General features: G+C 44.8%; 1 protein-coding gene across 1 annotated transcript in view; it reads left to right on the top strand.

The window, feature by feature from the left end:
- Window positions 1-19932, top strand: part of LOC134341640 (zinc finger protein 850-like) — a gene marked incomplete at its 5' end in the record, with an annotated part of 170840 nt that extends 150908 nt beyond the window's left edge. Inside the window, one exon of the mRNA XM_063039531.1 lies at window positions 18069-19932. Coding sequence (XP_062895601.1) covers window positions 18069-18822 — 754 coding nt within the window. The remainder of the gene's footprint in view (window positions 1-18068) is intronic.
- Between the last annotated feature and the right edge of the window lie 238 nt (window positions 19933-20170).

Here is a 20170-nt window from a genome sequence, read left to right as displayed (position 1 = left end):
GGCTCTGACACTTCTTGTAGACAGCCTCAGTGTTCTTTGACCAGTCCAGTTTAATGTCAATTCGTATCCCCAGGTATTTGTAATCCTCCACCATGTCCACACTGACCCCCTGGATGGACACAGGGGTCACCGGTGCCTTAGCTCTCTTCAGGTCTATCACCAGCTCCTTAGTCTTTTTCATATTAAGCTTCAGATAATTCTGCTCACACCGTGTGACATAGTTTCCTACCATAGCCCTTATCTCCCTTGCTGATGCATCCAACTATGGCAGAGTCATCAGAAAACTTCTGAAGATGACAAGACTCTGTGCAGTAGTTGAAGTCCGAGGTGTAAATGGTGAAGAGAAAGGGAGACAAGACAGTCCCCCGTGGAGCCCCAGTGCTGCTGATCACTCTGTCGGACACACAGTGTTGCAAGCACACGTACTGTGGTCTGCCAGTCAGGTAATCAAGAATCCATGACACCAGCAAAGCAGACTCATAGATAGGTACATGGAGATTAGGAAAACAGAGGGCTATGCGGTAGGGTAATTCTAGGCAGTTTCTGGAGTAAGTTACATGGTCGACACACCATTGTGGGCCAAAGGGTCTGTAACGTGCTGTAGATTTCTATCATTCTATGAAATTCAAGGGAATCTCCTATCCCACGGAGTGGTGACCAGTTGCAACCTGTCATCACAGAGAGAGTGAGAGGGGAACGGCAGGGATAGATATTGATATACTGATATGGAACAGAAACATGGGCAGGGACCAGATGGGCCGAGTGGCCTCTCTAGTGTACATTGTGAGTGTGGTAGAGTCCGTAAGTACTCGAGACACGGAATTTGATAAATAAATTATTTATCTTTCACAGATCCACAATATTAAATATCAGTCTAGTTTCAGATTAACATCAGCAGAACAGACTCCCCCAATGCTCAGTGACCAGGGTTCAGTCCTGGGTGCGATGAGCAGCCGCAAGAACTGCAGAATCTGACAGTAACAGTCCCTCATGAACCTGCAGCTGCCTTCAGTCACCGTGATGGTTAAACATTTGACACAGAGCTGATTTGAACTTCCTCCCTGATGTGAAGTTGCTGGTGTTGCAGCAGCTGGGATGGTTTAGTAAAACTCTTTGCTCACTCCGGACAGAAATGTGGCCTCTTTTTATTGTGAACTCACCGGAGCATCACAAGGTGGGTTAACTGAATGAGTCTCTTCACACACACGGAGCAGGTGAACGGCCGCTTCCCAGTGCGAAGCTGTTGGTGTATCTGCGATGGCGACTGAATCCCTTCCAAAATGAGAGCCAGTGAATGACATCACACTGCTATCAACGTCATGGCGATGTATCCAATCAGATCACGGACATGGACACGTGATCGGGCTCTCCTTGTAGCGAGTGGGGCGCTGTCTTCTCCAGCATCTCCACCTCCACATTCAAGGATCGGCGGCATTCAAGCGCTGGTGAACTGACAGATACAGCGGAACGAACGTGATGTTGTGTTTGTGATTCCCATATACAAATCCTTTGACTTTTCTACACTGTTAAATGTTTACATAACACGTCAGTGGGTGAAGGACAACATTTCAACTCAGATAATTTCTGTCTCCATGGTGCCTGCTGATAAACAAGACTTTATCTTCTCAGGGCACCAGTTCCGGCATCAGGCCCAATATCAAACTCTCTGTATCAGAATGGGTCATTCCTCCCCTTCATCAGTCTGTGACTTGGCTCAGTTTGTCTGTCTCCTTCGCATTGAGTATGTGCCACTCTTATACTTCAACCTCAGGAGTAGGTTATCAGGCTTTTTTGTTGGAGATCGATAAACTGCCGGTAGTGTGTGGCTGGATGAGTGGGTCGTTTTCAGACTGGAAGGGGGTAGCGTTTGGAGTACCCCAGTGATCAGACCCTGACCACAGTTGTTCACAGTTTAATGTTCTGGTGGAGGCAGCGAGATGTGAGATGTCCCAGTCTGCTGGTGACGCAGCAAGAGGGGGGAGGGGGGCTATTCACATGCAATTTCGTAGCTTTGCAAACGGTACATGGTGCACTGTGGGGCTGCAGTGGCGGGTTCCATTGCTGGGATCAGTGTACAGTCACTGTGGGCTATGAAGATATTGTGAATAAAGCGCCATTCTCCAAGTTGGAATCTCAAGCCGCGGAGCAAGCCTACCATTTGCCGATATAAATTGTATTTATGACATTGTGATAGCCAGATACTATAGCCCTTCAAGACCTCTCCATTCAGTCCTCTGAATATTCGACTTCATTCATAAATCTGGCCACAGAACCATCAATACTGTCATCCGATGCATTGACATAGAACGTAAAAAGAAAAGTTGCCAACACAAACCCTTGTGGACCTCTGGGGTAGTAATCTCAGGATTGCTGACTGCGCCCCGTGCTAGCGATGAAAGAATAGCGTGATCAGATGTATTAATGTGTGGCTGAGAGACTTGTGTTGGGGGCAGGGCGTCAGATTCCTGGACCACTGGAGCCTCTTCCCGGGGAAGTACGACTGGTACAAAAAGGCCGGGTTACACCTGAACCCAAAGGGGTCCAATATCCTGGGGAGCACATTTAATAAAGCTGCTAGTGAGGGTTTAAACGAATTTGGCAGTGGGATGGGAACCGGAGTGATTGGGCTGAGGAAGGAGAAAACAAATAAATCAAAAATAGCGTGCAACAGAGATTATAGAAAGAACAGGCAGGAGATAAAGACTCAGAGGGCAATGGAGGTGTGGTGCAATTAAAACAGAGAGCAACAAATACTGGACTGAGAGTGTTGTATTTGAAAGCACGCAGCATAGGAATAAAATGGACAATCTTGAAATTCAGCTACAGTTTGGCAAATATGACGGTGTGGCCATTTGTGAAACTTGGCTAAAGAATGGCTGCCATTGGGAGCTGAACGTACAAGGATATAAGGTGTATCAGAAAGATAGGTTAGTAGGCAAAGGAATTGTTGTGGCCCTGTGTACAAGAAATAATCTTAAATCATTGGAAAGAGATGACATAGGATTGGAAGGTGTAGAGTCTCTATTGGTTGAATTAAGAAATGACAATCGTAAAAGGACCCTAATGACAATTGTATACAGGCCTATTTACAGCAGCCGAGATGTGAATTGCAAATTTAGCAGGAGTCAGAAAAGGCGTGTCAGAAAGGCAATGCCATGATAATCGTTGGGGATTTTAACAAAAAAATGGATTGGGAAAACCAGGTCAGTACTGGACATCGAGAGAGACTTTGTTGAATGTCTAAAGGATGGCTTTTTAGAACAGCCTGTTGTTGAGCCCTCTAGGAGATCGGCTGTGCTGGATTGGGTGTTGTGCAATGATCTGGAGGTGATAAGGGAGCTTAAGGTTAAGGAACCCGTAGGGAACAGTGATCACAATATGATCGAGTTCACATTGAAATTTGAGAGGGAAAAATAAAATTCAATATGTCGGTAATTCAGTGGAATAAAGGAAATTACAATGACATGAGGGGGGAACTGGCCGAAGTTGACTGCAAAGGGAGGAAAGACAACAGTGTGGCAATGGCTGGAGTTTCTGTGAAAAATGAGGGAAGTGCAAGACAGATTATTTTCCAAATAAGAAGAAATTATCTAAAGGAAGAAGGACACTACCGTGGCTGACAAGTGAAGTCAGAGCCAAAGTAAAAACAAAAGAGAGAGCATACTAGGAAGACAGAGCTAGTGAGAAGATAGAGGATTAGAGAGCTTTTAAAAACTTGCAGAAGAAACCTAAGAAGGTCATTCACAAGGAAAAAATGAATTATGAGAGGATGCAGGTGACTAATATCAAAGAAGATACTAAAAGCTTTTTTTAAGTATATAAAGGATAAATGAGAGTTAAGGGTAGATATACGACCAATACAAAATGACGCTGGAGATAGTGTAATGAGAGATGCTGAGATGGCAGTGGAACTGAATGAGTAGCTTGCATGAGCCTTCGCAGTGGAAGACGTCTGCTAGTACAATTGGACATTCAAGAGTATCAGGAAAATGAAGTTTGTGCAGTGAAAATTACGACTAAGAAGGTGCTCAGGAAGCTTAATGGTCTGAGTGTGGATAAATCTCCTGGACCTGATGCACCCACGGGATCTGACTGGTAAATAGTAAATGTTATCCATAATTGAAGAAGGGTGGGAGGCAGAAGAAAGGAAGGTATAGCCCGGTTAGCCTGGCATCAGTGGTTGGGAAGTTGTTGGGATCGATTGTTAGGGATGAGGTTACCTGAGACTCATGACAAGATATGCCAAAGCCAGCATGGATTCCTGAAAGGAAGGTCCGGCCTGAGAAACCCACAACTTTTCGAGGAAATTACAAGTAGGGTAGACAAAGGAGATGCAGTAATCGTGGCGTACTTGGATTTTCAGAAATCTTTTGACAAGGTGCCACACATGAGGCAGCTTAGCAGGATAAGAGGCCATGGAATTACAGGGAAGTTTCTTGCGTGGGTGGAGCATTGCTAGTCGGCAGAAAACAGAGAGTGGGAATAAGGAGATCCGATTCTGGCTGGCTGTCGGTTACCAGTGGAGTTTCACAGGGGTCGGTGTTGGGACCGCTGCCTTTTACGATGTATGTCAATGATTTGGACTACAGTATTAATGGATTTGTGGCTAAATTTGCCGATGATACAAAGATAGGTGAAGGAGCGGGTAGTGTTGAGGAAACAGATAGCTTGCAGAAAGACTTACATAGTTTAGGAGAACGGGCAAAGAAGTGGCAAATGAAATATAAAGTTGGAGAGCGTATGTTCATGTATCTTGGTGGAAGAAATAAATGGGCAGATTATCATTTAGATGAGGAAAGAATTCAAAATGCAGAGATGCAAATGGACTTGGGAGTCCTTATGCAGGGTACCCTGAAGGTTAACTTCCAGGTTGAGTCGGAGGTGAAGGAGGCAAATGTATTTCTAGAGGTATAGAATATAAGAGCAGGGATGTGATGGTGAGGTGCTATAAGGCACTCGTGAGATCACACAGACTGTTGTGTGCAGTCTTGAGATCCTTATTTTAGAAAAGTGTAAGGGGTTTCTTCTTTCATGTTATTTGCTAAGGCTAATAAAATGGCTTTTCTGTAATGTTAACTGCTGAGGTAAGGGGTTCTCTGTAGCAGCATGTTTGGGTTATAATTTGTGATATCAGGACTTGTATTCATTTGCCATCCAATGGGAGAGATGTTATTCTTTCTTGTGTATCTGAAGCTGTTGTTTGCGCGGGATTTGGCCAGAACGCGCCATGGGGAAGAAGAGAGAAGATGCATCCGAAGAGATGTTGTGACCTGGCGATCGGAGCGAACCCTGAGCGGGGACTCAGCACCTGGCAGGGTTCAGAGGAGATTGAATCGTGGACCGAGGATATTGCATGAGCTCCAACGAGGTGCACGAACTGTATAAAGATATACTGGCGCCTTTTTATTTTATATTTTGGTTCTCTACTAACCCCATAGATCAAGTAATAATTATAAAGTCTTAATTATTTAACCGCATACTGTGTACGGCCTGTTATTACGGGGTACTGATTGGAAACAGGGGACACATTGCACAGCATCCACCCAAGAGAGAGTTGTAGGGTTTGGCCGGACAGGGGATATCATCCCTCGATCACACTAGACTAATTGAGGTTACAAATGATATACTGACATTGGAGAGGATTCAGAGAAGGTTCACGAGAATGATTCCAGGAATGAAATGGTTACCATATGAGGGAAGTCTGGCAGTTCTTGGGCTGTATTCCCTGGAGTTCAGGAGAATGAGGGGGGATTTCATAGAAACATTCCGAATGTTAAAAGGCCTGAACAGATTAGAAATGGCAAAGTTATTTCCCATGGTATGGGATGCTAGGACCAGAGGGCACGACCTGAAGATTGAAGGACGTCTATTTAGAACAGAGATGCAGAGAAATTACTTTTGTCAGAGGGTGGTAAATCTGTGGAATTTGTTACCATGAGCGGCTGTGGAGGCCAAGTCATTTGGTGTATTTAAGGCAGAGATGGGTAGGTTCTTGATTAGCCAGCACATCAAAGGGTATGGGTGAAGGCAGGGGAGTGAGGATGACTGGAAGAATTGGATTAGCTCGTGATTGAATAGCGGAGCAGACTCGATGAGCCGAATGTCCTACTTCTGCTTCAATATTTTATAGTCTTGTGGTCTATTCTACTGTTTCGACCTGCCAAACTGCAGCCAATATTTCTGGGTATATGACCCATTCATATGAGAATTTAGCCTTTTCTATTTTTCTGAGCTTCTCGTAAATGTGTACGGTTTAGTTAAACTTTGCTCCAGAGTTTCCAGACAATTAAGAGTTTATTACATTTTTTAGTTTTAGTTTTGCACCACTTATGTAATTTAACTATTTAATATGTATATTATTGTAATTCATAGTTGATAAAATCTATTGTTATGAATTAGGTTCTGCTGCTGCCGCAGAGACAACGGATGTCATGAGATATGCCGGTGCTATTAAACCTGATTCTGATAATTGATATGGGAGACCCACCACCTGATCCTAGTTACCGCAGATCGTAATGCGAGATTGAAGCCTTTTCCATTTATTTGTGTTCCATTGATTTGGCTTATAACTGCAGACAGAAGGCCATCCTTAAGCCTGGTGGTACGCGCTTTAAGGATCTTGTATCTCTTCCCCGATGGGGTATTGGGTTTGCAGCCAGAATGTCCTAAGTTGTGAGGATCTTTGTGTACACGGCCTGCTTTTCCGACGCAGGGGAAGTGTAGGAAGAGTCCATGGAGGGGAGGCTCGTTTCTCTGATGTTCTCTGCTCTCCAAAGTTCTCTGCAGTTCCTTGCAGTCATGGGCAGAGCAGTAGCCATACGAAGGCGTGAAGTATCGACAAGAAGCTCAGAGACCTCGGCCTTCACCCTGCCTTGTGTAGCTGGATCCTGGACTTCCTGTCAGATCGCCGGCAGGTGGTAAGAGTGGGCTCCCTCACCTCTGTCTCTTTGACCCTCAGCACAGATACCCCACAGGGTTGTCTCCTTGGCCCCCTCCTTTACTCTCTGTACTCCCATGATTTGTGTCGCCACCCACAGCTCCAATCTGCTAATTAATTTGCTGACAACACTACACTGATTGGCCTAATCACAAATAATAACGAGGCAGCCTACAGAGAAGAAGTCATCACCCCGACACAGTGGTGTCAAGAAAACAACCTCTCCCTCATGGTGACAAAAACAGAGGAGCTGGTTGTGGACTACAGGAGGAATGGAGACAGGGACCAAATTCAACTTTTCCAAGTCTGTTATTGATACAAAATACACGTTTCAATATTGATGATGACCCAATTTATTTTATATATTGTTAATGACATGAAATATTATTATAGATTGTGACTGACAGAGAATCGTATAATTTGTGCTCCGTGTGTTATCTGAATGTACTTGCCTGTGATGCTGCCACAAGTCAGTGTTTCTCTGTACCTGCACCTTCCCGTACTTGTGCACTTGGCAATAAATTCAACAGGACCTGAGAAATCTCAGTGAGATTTGATTGGTGATGATCATCTTGGCAGCTCGGTAGGTCGAATGTATGAGACAGTACACTGTTAAATGTAAAGAGACAGTATACTGTTAAATGCAAGACCCTGAACAGTGTCGATGAGCAGAGGGATATTGGATCCAAGTTCACAGCTCCCCGAAAGAGACTGCACAGATTGATCGGGTGATTAAGAGAGCTAAAACGAGAGGCTGGACAAACTTGTGTTGTTTTCTCCAGAGCGACGCAGGCTGGGCTGAGACTAGATGGACGTTTATAAGATTACGAGATGAATAGATAGAGCGGACAGCCGATGTATTTTTCCTGGGGGTTGAAATGTCTGTTATATTTAAGGTGAGAGGAGATGTGAGGGGCAAGTGTTACATGATCACAGGTTTCATTTTGCTGTGGGTGTTACTTTAAGAGAGCCTGCAGGAGGCGGGAGTATGACGTCACTACACTGGCTGCTGGAGCTGAGAGAGAGAGAGAACGAGAACGAATGAACGAACGATCCAGCGGACTGCAAGCTGCAGTTTGCTAAAGTAATGGGTAAAAGTTTGATACTTTTCCTGTGCCAAAAAGGACTGGGTGAAGGTGCGGCGCGCAGTGCATATTGAACGTGTGACTGTCGCTGTTTTGATCCATAAGTGGACTGTTGGAGTTTTTCTGCGGCGACCACTTTCGTTAACACTTGCATGGATTCGGGTGTTGTGTAGCAACCACTTGTTCTAAAGAATATTCCTGTGACTGTCACCTTGTACAATCTCTTCGTGGATTCTGGAAAACTCCTCCCTTGGAGGGTCAAACACCCTGAGCCAATAGGCTGGTCCTGGATTTATTTCGTAATTTACTGGCATAATTTACATATTACTATTTAACTATTTATGGTTCTATTACTATTTATTATTTATGGTGCAACTGTAACGAAAACCAATTTCCCCCGGGATCAATAAATTATGACTATGGTGACTGAAAATCTTCCGCGACTGTTACTTCGTTTTCCCAGCGTGGAACCAGTGAAATTCTTCGTGATAACTTCCTCGTTGCATTTTAATGTGGATTTACAAATTTCCCTATTCCGTGGATAACTGAAACTTGCCATCTTGAAACTTTAAGTACTTGTTCCTAAACTTGACAGTTTGGGAGGCACAAACGCATAACACTGTTAACTTCTGTTTCGGTGAGTAGTTTGTTTAATTTTCTATATACTAATAAAGACAGTAGTTTCCATTAAAACTGAGTTTGTGGTCTATTACTGCAGGTACATAACACAAGTTTGTTTCTTTCCACAGAGTGGCGGGTTGCTGGAGTCTCTGCCTGGGTTGGAACCCCACAGGTCACGTGATCCCATTCGCCCCTCCCATTTAACCGCAGACGAGCAGCAGCTGCGCGTCTGTTCCCGAGGCCCCGCCCTCCGGATGACGCAACAATCACTCCGCGCCTGCTCACAGTCTCCAGATGGACGGTGTTTGCCTTTCCGCTCGGTGCTGAAGTGAGTCCGTCTGCGGGATCGGCAAAGGATTATCGCCTCCTGGGTCGGGGCGCCGGGGGTCGGGATCACTGTCTGTGGGCCGAAGATATCACTTTCCCATCGGTGAGTATTGAGACCGATCCCGAGCGGGGAGATCTGATTTTGGCCGTGAGGCCCGAACTCATTTATTTTCCAATTATCTGGGCTCGTGAGAAATGTGTCGACTTCACTTAATCTGCATTGAACGATCCAAACCAGGAGCCCAGGCTGTCTATTTCCGCAGAATTGAAACGGGAGTCCCGTCAGCAGGTCACGTGAGGCAGATTAGCCCCGCCCTCCGCGTTGTGACGCAAGGTCACGTGGTGTGTGCAGAAGTCCCTGGGTGGGTTGTGATGCTTCCTCCGTGTTGTGTTGGGGGAATCTGATGTTGGCCCCTGAGTCCCGTTAACCTCCCCCAACTTGCCTCGCTTCCTGAGACTCCTCGCATTTGTCCTGTGAGCTTTTAGTCTGTTGTGTCATCTCCCGGACTGGGGTGGGTGAGAAAGGAGAACGACCCTGGTTATGGGGATCTTTGATTTCACTGTCTGTTTTATAGAGGGACTGGGAAGTCTAAGGGGGAGAACGGTTTCTGTGATGTGCTGACCTGTATCCAAAGGTCCCTGCAGTCCCTCACAGTCATAGGCAGAGTAGTTACCATGCAAAGGCGTGAAGTGTCCAGATGGGAAACTTTCTATGGTGTTTTGATAAAAAAAATTGGTGAGCATCAAAGTATATACGGCAGAGTTCTTGTTGTTTGTTCTAACTTTGTCATTTTATACAGTAGTATGTACTATTAATTCAATATCTGTGTATTGCTGGAGGACCATCAGTGATTGTCCTCGATCCCTTCTCTCACCTGGTTCCATCTGCTTATCCCTGCCCATCTTGTTCAAACTTGGTCCAGTCTCCTAATTCCTCCACCCCCCCCCACCCCACCGCAGCTTCAGTGATGTACATCAACCATCTAGGTCAACCTCGGTCCACCCCGTAACTCACCACCTCAATGCTATATATCAGCAATCTTTCTTCTAACCCTTGTTTTTATTGTGAAGTGTTCATTTACACCTTTAATCTCGCTGAGTTATTTCCAGAATCAGTTTTTGTTAGCTGGAATGCCAGAGGATCATCAGGTACCGGTTCTGTTGTGCATTGGTGTGGAGGTGCTAGTTATTGAATTGTGACTGGCTGACACACTGCAGCATTTTAATGGCAGCAAAGAGTACTGGGAGAGTTGGTGCTTGGGCTATAACTCTGTGATCTACATTCCAGGCATGTGGATCTGTCGGTGTTTTTGCTTTGACATTGGTTAGTGCTTCTACAGATGGGGCTGGATGGTCGTCCTACTGCAATGAAGCAGAAATTTCAAGCAACTGGACATCGGTTGTGGGGAAATCCTGGACTGCACTACCCAGTGTGAGATGTGGGGGCGATGTGTGAGACTCTCAGGGTCGGTGAGTGGCAGATTCAGCTGTGTGACTCTGTGAGGTTGGGTCCTGGGATATCACAGTTTTTGATCCAGGTAAAATGGACCCAGGAATCAAGCTGCTTCGGCTTATGAGGTGTTGAGCGAGTATTTCTGGTCTGCGATCAGATGTTTGTTTCTGGAGTTCCTTTGGAAGCAATGACTGCTAATCTGAGGAGAAGATGAGTTCCGTGTTTACAACAGTAGAAATAGACCCGTGAGTTTTGTGTTCAAACTGTGTTTGGGAATTCCCCCCTCACTGTCACCTGTCTGTCACTCAGTGGAAATCAGACAGAACCTCAAGTTGCTGGAGATCTGCACTAAAAACAGAAAATGTTTGAAGTCATTCTTGCAAAACTTTATTAACCTGAATTGTAAAGTTTGTTCCTCTCCCCACAGCTGTTCCTTACCTGCTGAGTGTTTCTGGTAATTCCAGTTTCTTTTTGTTACATTCACCCTGGACTGGTTTATATTTCCTGAAATAGACCTGTTTTAACCTGGGAATGGAAATGACTTATTCTGTGATAGTAGAACAGTAAAGAAAGCACACTTCTCCCTGTAAATTATCCTCATACCAATCTGTCTGTTCTTCCTGGAAATGTGTTCAGTACAGTTGTTGCTAACGAGGTTTACAAGAATAATCTCAGGAATGGTCAGCTTTATGTATGAGGAGCATTTAATGGTTCTGGACCTGTGCTCAATGGAGTTCAGAGGGACGGGGGGTGGGGGGGGTGTGGTGGTGGAGGAATGTATGGTTAAGTAAACCTACCGAATGCTGAAAAGCCTGGATACAGTCGATATGGAGAGGATATCTCCATTAGACAGAGAGTCTGATCTGACAGCACAGTCTCAGAATAAATATGCTTCGCTTTAAAACTGAGATGAGGAAAATTTTTTAGCCTAAAGATATCTGATCTGTGGAATTTGTTGCTGCAGAGGTTGGTTGAGGCTGCCATTTGATTATATTTATAACAGAGATTAATATATTCATGATTGCTAAGTAGCTTCAGGGTTACAGGAGGAAGGCAGGAATATGGTGTTGGAACAAAACTCAGGCATGGTTGAGTAGTTGGGCAGACCAGATGGATCGAATCATCTAATTCTGTTCCTGTCTCTTATGTCTCACCATGACTGACTGATGCCTCCTTCTTATCCCATATCGTTTTGTGACTTGTGAGGGACAATAAAAGATTGTTCACTGAGATCATTATATCTGCTTTCAATGTTTAAATTTCAGTGAGTTTTGTTCTTAGTAACATTAAGCAGAAATGTTTGGTTCTCCTTTTTATTGTTAATGTGTTTCATTATCTTTCATGTTAAAGTTAGACCTGTGGTGAGAGATTTATTGGAAAAAACCCAACTGGAAGCAAACCATGACTGAAGACAAGGGAACAGCAACACGTGAACCAACCTGAGGATTGAGAGCATCAACTGAGAGGACCCATCTGACTTGGAGAATCCAGTGATTCAGTCAGGAGAAAGTTGGGTGAGTCTCATTTACTCAAACACTGGTCCTTTAGACATCACATATCTGTACGAGGGAAAGTAGGAAATAGTTGGAGTGAGACTGGATGTGCCCAGAAGAACCAGTTATGCCTCTGTCAGACCCAGTTTCAATCACTCCAGGTCTGGTGATGTGCTTCCAGCAGCCCAGCTCTTTAAAACCACTCCCATTCTGTGGAAGTCAAAGCCAGATAAAGTCACTCAGAGACCATATAAGTACAAACTCTTTATTCCAAGCACCCAGGGCTTACTCAGTTAGTTGTTCAAACAGGAACAGTGTATGACTGTTCCTGCCCAATCCACTAACTGACTAACAATTCCATTTACACCACAGATATATCCGTCCAGATACCCCCGACACAAGACAGGCTGGAGCCAAAGTTATTTACTACATGACAGTCCCTAAAGACAAATTACAAAATAGCCATAATGGCTTACACACACAGAACAGACTGAAGCTGTCCTATCTCTATGCATGAATGCACAAGGAGATAAGCATCCTGAAACCCCAGCTAGCTACCTTCAAGAAGAAATATGGCTCAGCATGGCTTAGCACATCTGTTGATCATCAGCAGTTTTTTTGCGAAAAACACACTGCTATTGTTTAATGAAGTGTTAACCCTTTTACATACTTTATCATTCCCTCCTTTTGATCATTACATGATCAATAAAGCAGCAAGTATGGCCAGGATGCATGTTTCCCAGTATAGGAAGTTCTGTTTGGTGGGGGCCTAAGATACCATCCCTCAAAACACTGCCAGCCACAGTCATCTCTGACTCGACCACTGTTCCTCACCTCCCTTCCCCGGGTGTTATTTGAGAAAGCCCAGGCTGAGAGTTCCTCACTCTGGTTGAGCATGATTACTGACATTGGAATCATAGTTTTACCATGCTGCGGAATTTCAGCACAAACCCAGCAGGCCCCTAGTTCTACCTGTTTGGCATAGGTGTGACACAGAGACGGCAAGGTGTTAACACGGGTCTCCCAGATGCTGGGGTGAGCCCTCTCAAAGTCATAAACACGAACACCACTATCAACCAATACATTTATCTTCAGTCCGAGAGAGTCATTCTACTCAGTTCCTTCAGTTGCACATTTGTTTTCTGTTCGATGTATCCACCGAGATTGCCCCTTCAGTTTCACAGCCATGGGAGTGGTCAGTAACACCTGATATGGTCCTCTCCAGCGAGGTCTGTGTTTCTCTCGATCCCAGTTCTTGATCAGGACAAAATCCCCAGGTTCTATGTTCTGTAGTCACTCTTCTCTGCGGAGTAGTTCTCTTTCTTGTTAGTCTGTCGTACCTGCAAATGCAATGTTTGGAAAATTTTAGTTAGTTGGCATATATATTTCTCTGTCTCTTCCCCGAGGGTATGCATATCCAATTAAGCATCTCTGGCAGGCCGTACCTGAGAATTATTTCCCATAATATGCCTTCACAACAGACATAGCAGTATCATTGGTAGTTGGAACAGATTCAATCCATCTACAAAACACATCTATAATAAATAAGCAGTATCTATAGCTATGTACTCTAGGCAGTTCAATAAAATCAACTTGTAGACATGAAAAAGGTTCACCTGGCAAGGGAGTCGTACCCAGTGTGCAGGGTGAAATCCGGAACTTCTGCCAGTAATGCACTGCCCTGTCTTCCTTTAATTCCTTTGCAAGGCCCTGACTTAATTACAGTCAGATGTTCATTCCTGTCCTTATCAGAGAGCCCTCCTCCCTTTACTCAAATGAGGGTACAATGTATAATGTTATCATCTAACAAGGGTACAATGATTAATGTTATCAGCTCTCAGTGTGTCTCTCTGCAAGCCGCAGAGAAATGCTAATGAGCCTGGCTTAGCAAACTGCTGAAGACAGAGTTTACTTCAGTTCAAAAATTTCTATTCAGTCCCAATTATTCTTTTAGCCAGAGGTTACATGGGTTTAAAATGATTTTTTATTATGTCCTCAATTCCTCAGGAGGGTTCAGCGGAAATATTTATGTCCTGGTGGTGTTACCTGTGTGTATTGTGGCAATGCAGAAGTAGCTGGAGAATTTACAAGTGGGAAGAAGTGAGTGATATTTGGAAATCTGACTTTTTAAAGAATAATTTAGCAAGCAAACCACATATGGACAACGTGCCAAAGCTCTGGTGAGAAAATCCTTCATTACACGTTACAGGCCTGCTGCATAGGTTGTGTGAGAGTGCTGGTGAACTCGATCAAACCCAGAAGAGATCAAAATTCTTATCGACAGTGAATTTCTAGCTGTTAAAATGAATACCTCTCTATATTAAATTCACTGTGCACATGTTGTCACTGGTAAAAACAAATGCACAATACAAGCACACGGGTCATTACAAATTAGAGGGGACATTGGTGGGAAGGTGGGGAGACCTCCAGTGTCCCTGATGCCCTCACCTACAAGATGTGCATCCAGCTGCAGCTTGTAACCCTGCACTTTAAGGAGTTGGAACTTGAAATGGATGAATTCCGGATCATCCAGGAGTTGGAGGGGGTGATAGATATGACATGAAGAGAGGTGAGTTACAACCAAGGTGCAGGACACAGGAAACTGGGTAAGAGTCAGGAAGGAGAATGAGGTTAAATAGCCATCGCAGAGTACTCTTGTTGCTATCCCACACAACAACAAGTGGACCACTTCAGAAACTGTTGCGGGGGGATTACCTGGCAGAGGAAAGTCAAGGCAGTGATATGGGATTTGTTAGCTACGGGAACAGAACAAGAGGGGACTAATATCCCAGTGGTAAGGCTTGCTAGTGCAAGTGTGGGGAGAGGGGGTGATGTGGTTAAAATAAATTGTAGGGGGAATGGGAGCCAGAATGAGAGAACAGATAGTGGAGAGGGTGAATTGAATTGAATTGACTTTATCACATACATCCTTCCTTTTCATGCAGAGTAGAAATCTTTATGTTACGTCTCCGTCTAAATGTGTAATGTGTAATTTATAGTCATTTATAATGAATATTTTGTACATATATCAGTCAATATAACATAGAAATGCAGTTGTATCAGCATGAATTAATCAGTCTGATGGCCTGGTGGAAGATGATGTCCCGGAGCCTGTTGGTCCTTTTGCTGTGGTGCGGTTTCCTGGATGGTAGCAGCAGAACACTTTGTGGTTGTGGTGAACTGGGTCCCCAATATCCTTCTGGCCCTTTTTACACCCATGTCTCTGTAAATGTCCTGAATAGTGGGAAGTTCACATCTACAGATGCGCTGGGCTGTCCGCACCACTCTCTGCAGGGTCCTGTGATTAAGGGAAGTACAGTTCCCATACCAGGCAGTGATGCAGCCAGTCAGGATGCTCTCGGTTGTGGCCCTGTAAAAAGTTCTTTGGATTTGGGGGCCCATCTCAAACTTCTTCAACCATCTGAGGTGAAAGAGGTGCTGTTGTGCTTTTTTTCACAACACAGCCAGTATGTACAGAGCATGTGAGATCCTTGGTGATGTTTCCATGGAATTTAAAGCTTTTCACCCTCTCAACCCCAGATCCATTGATGTCAATAGGGGTTAGCCTGTCTCTATTCCTCCTGTCATCCACAATCAGCTCCTTTGTTTTTGTGACAATGAGGGAGAGTTTGTTTTCTTCACACCAGTCAGATGTTGTTCAGACCTCAGATAGAGTCAGCAATCAAATGGTTGAGCATGGTGTGATGAATGTGCTGAGCTGTGTATATCACAATGCAAGAAGCATCGTAGGAAACCCAGATGAGCTCAGGATAGGGAATTATGATGTTGTAGCCATTATTGGGACTTGGTTGTACACAACAGTCTGAGGGATTTAGAGGAACAAATTTGTAGAGAGATCGCAGAGCATGCCAAGAAACAAAGGTTGATTCAGTAACTGATTTTAACTTTCCATATATTGACTGCGACTCGTGTTCTGTAAAAGGTCTAAATGGGGTTGAGTTTGTCAAATGTGCCCTTAATCAGTATGTAGAATTCCTAATGTAGAAGTGTGCGATAAGCTCTTAGAAAATGATCCAGGGCTGGTGATGGAACTTAGTGATCATAATGCCATGAGGTTCAAAGTAAATATGGAAAAAGAGAGATCTGGACCATGAGTTGAGTTTCTAAATTGGACAAAGGTCAATTTTGATGGTATAAGAAGGATCTGACGAGTGTGGTTTGGGACAGGCTGTTTTCTGGCAAAGGAGTACTTGGTAAGTGGGAGGCCTTCAGAAGTGAAAGTTTGAGGGTGTAGAGTTTGTATGTGCCTGTCAAAATAAAAGTTGAAAGGTTACTGGTGCAAGGAACCTTGGTTTTCAAGAGATATTCAGGCCCTGGATATTTTGTTCCTTTAAATGCCTCAGACTGTTGGGTGCTACCAAGACTCATTAATGACTACAATATCATCATTTCATGCCCTGAGCTCATCTGACTTTTTTTTTAGTGGTCTTCAGTAGGTTTCTAAAAGTTTCCCAATAGATTTTGCTCTTTTGTTTGCCCTCTCTTTGTCTTTGATGTTGGCTTTGGTTTCTCATTTCAGCCACGGTTGTGTCCTCCTGCCTTTCCAATGCTTCCACTTCTTTGGGATGTATCGATCACTCAGCTCCCGAATTGCTCCCAGAAACTCCAACCATTGCTGCTCCGTTGTCACTCCTACCTTTCCCTTCCAAACAAGTTTAGCCAGCTTCTCTGTCATAGAAACATGGAGAAGTTCAGTAAGGAAACAGGCTATTTGGCCCATCTAGTCAATGCCAAAAAAAACATTTAAGCTGTCTAATGCACCATTCTGCACCGGGACCATCACCCTCCGTACCCCTACCATCCAGACCCCCATCTGAACTTCTTTGAAATGGTGAAACTGAGCTCATATTCACCACTCGTGCTGGCATCTCATTCCACACTCTCATGACCACTTCAGTAAACAGCTTTTCCACATGTTCCTGTTAAATTTTCACCTTCCCCACTTACCCATGACCTCTGGTTGTCATCCCACCCAATCTCCGTGGAAAAAGCTGCTTGCATTTACCCTATCTATACCCTCATAATTTTGTATACTTCTAACAAATCCTCAAAGCAATGTATAATTTCCTTGTTTATGTTGAGAGCCTTTTTCAGGTGTAAAAGATGATGAGGGGCATTGATCGTGTGGATAGCCAGAGGTTCTTTTTTCCCAGGGCTGAAATGGCTAACACAAGGGGGCATGGTTTTAAGGTATTTGGAAATAGATACCAAGGGGATGTCAGGGGTAAGTTTTTTACACAGAGTGGTGGGTGTGTGGAATGCACTGCCGGCTATTTGTGTGAGAGTGTTTCAGTTACTGTGGGGCCAGGAACCCATGCAGCTTAGCAGGAACAGGGAATAATACCAATGGAGAGAGTCAAACTGAGCAGGTCACAGATTGGAGATGGCAGAAATGCCCCATTCTTATAGAGACAGGAAGAGCATCAGAGAATTTGATGGTCATTCCAGATACCAGCACTGTGCTCAGTTAGAAGATGATACCTCTCTCCAACTTGGGTTGAAATTCATTGTAACAGTGTGATGGCAGATCACACCTTGACAAATCAAGTGATCTCATCTGAAATACTGTCCTTCACCCACTGATGGATTTTGTGAATCTTTTTACAGGTTAAAAGTGACAAGGAATTTGTCTATGGGAATCTCAAACACAGCACGCCAATTTTGCTGTCTCTGTCCAAATATTTAAGAAGTGGAGCAAGGGATTCACTCGATCATCCTTCCTGCTCAGACAGTGGGGAGGGATTCACTCGATCATCTGACTGACTGAAATGCCCGTCATTTTACACTGGGAGCAACCCATTCGTCTGCTCAGACAATGGGAATGGATTCAGTCGGTCATCTCAACTGAAGGCACATCAGCAAGTTCAAACTGGGACAAGAACATTCACCTGTTCTGTGGGTGAGAAGGGATTCAGTCGGTCTTCCCACCTGTGGACACACCAGTCAGTTCACACTGGGCAGAGGCTGGTCATCTGCTGAATTTTTGGGGAAGGATTCACTCGGTCATCTGACCTAATGGCTCACCAGCAAGTTCACACCGGGGAGCGACCATTCACCTGCTCAGACTGTGGGAAGGGATTCACTTGCTCATCTCACCTACTGAGACACCGGTCAGTTCACACAGGGGAGAGGCCGTTCACTTGCTCAGACTGTGGGAAGGGATTCACTCGGTCATCTCAATTGAAGATACATCAGCGTGTTCACACCGGAGAGATGCCGTTTACCTGCTCAGACTGTGGGAAGGGATTCTCTTTGTCATCTCAGTTACTGAGACACCAGTCAGTTCACACCGGAGAGTGGCCATTCACCTGCTCGGACTGTGGGAAGGGATTCACTAAATCTTCTCACCTGCTGAGACACCGGTCAGTTCACACCGGGGAGAGGCCATTCACCTGCGCAGACTGTGGGAAGGGATTCACTCAGTCATCTCAACTGAAGGTACATCAGCGAGTTCACACCGGAGAGTGGCCATTCACCTGCTCAGACTGTGGGAAGGGATTCACTGAATCATCTCAACTGAAGGTACATCAGCGAGTTCACACTGGAGAGAGGCCATTCACCTGCTCAACCTGTGGGAAGGGATTCACTTCATCATCTCATCTGAAAGTACATCAGCGAGTTCATACCGGGGAGAGGCCATTTACCTGCTCAGAGTGTGGGAAGGGATTCACACAGTTAGCTAGCCTACAAGCACACCAGTCAGTTCACAATGGGGAGAGGCCGTTCACCTGCTCAGTCTGTGGGAAAGGATTCACTCGATCATCTCGCCTACTGACACACCAGTCGGTTCACACTGGGGAGAGGCCATTCTCCTGCTCAGTTTGTGGGAAGGGATTCACTCGATCATCTCAACTACAGAGACACCAGCAAGTTCACACTGGGTAGAGGCCAATCACCTGCTGTGAATGTGGGAAGGGATTCACTCAGTAATGTAATCTTATGTAACTCTCGATTCGGCGAGCAGATTAATATAGGGGGTGATAGCACCCCAAGCCCGGCCAAACTTAAGAAATCTCATTTGGGTGGATGCTGCGTGATGTGTCCCCGTTACAAATCAGTACCCCAAAATAACAGAAACAGTAGACAATATGTGATTAAACAATTGAGATTTATAATTCTTACTTGGACTATAGGGTTAGTAAAGAAAACAAAAAAAAAGAAAAAGGGCCCACTCTCTCCATTCGTGTCTTCTCATCTCTCCCCAGCAAAAGACCATGAAATCTCTCTTCCAGACTCACAAGGAAGATCATTTCTCTCTTTGGAAAGCCCCGCACGCCAAAACCCTGTTATCTCTAGTCGTAACCTAAACATTGCTGCTACAGAGAAACCCTTACCTCAGCAGTGAAACATTACAGAGAGGCCATTACATTAACAGTGAAACTTACAGCGTGTTACACTTATGACACACTACCGGGTTCACACTGGGAAGAAAGTTTCAATAAGCTGCATGCTGGATATTTGTCCATCACCGTTGCTGAATGCAATTTCGAGAGCGACTGTCGGTGCTGAACTCTGCAATTATTGCTGCTGCTCACCACACCCAGTTCTGCACCCTGGTCACTGGGCATGGGAGGAGTTTCTTCTGCTGCATATTCACCTTTAATGGGACTGGAGTTTAATATTCTGGATCTGAGACAAATAAATCAGTTCTATTTTAAACTCTGTTTTCGGCATTTAAGTGAATTTATAAGACACTTTGTGTACAGTAGAGAGTCAACTCAGGCCGTCTGGATGCTGCCAGTGATTCTGTTCCACAACCGTCCTTTTAAATCCTCACCGGTACGGCCAAAGTCAGCATGGTTTTCCTCAGGAGAAATCTTCCCAGATAAAGCCGTTGGAGTTCTTTGGTGAAATAAGAAAGGTGGTGGGTGTTGTTTGTTTGGATTGTCAGATGGTCTGGAACAAGCTGCTGCACCTGACGCTGCTGAACAAGACCAGAGCTCATGGTGTTTGATGTCTCTGTGCCTGTTCCCGCTGGAGTTTAGAATAATGGAGGGGGAGCTCATGGTGTTTGATGTCTCTGTGTCTGTTCCCGCTGGAGTTTAGAATAATGGAGCGGAGCTCATGGTGTTTGATGTCTCTGTGCCTGTTCCCGCTGGAGTTTAGAATATTGGAGGGGGAGCTCATGGTGTTTGATGTCTCTGTGCCTGTTCCCGCTGGAGTTTAGAATAATGGAGGGGGAGCTCATGGTGTTTGATGTCTCTGTGCCTGTTCCCACTGGGGTTTAGAATAA

This window comes from Mobula hypostoma, unplaced genomic scaffold (genome assembly GCF_963921235.1).
Source record: "Mobula hypostoma unplaced genomic scaffold, sMobHyp1.1 scaffold_36, whole genome shotgun sequence".
Taxonomy (NCBI): domain Eukaryota; kingdom Metazoa; phylum Chordata; class Chondrichthyes; order Myliobatiformes; family Myliobatidae; genus Mobula; species Mobula hypostoma.
This window is presented reverse-complemented; position numbering and strand designations above follow the sequence as displayed.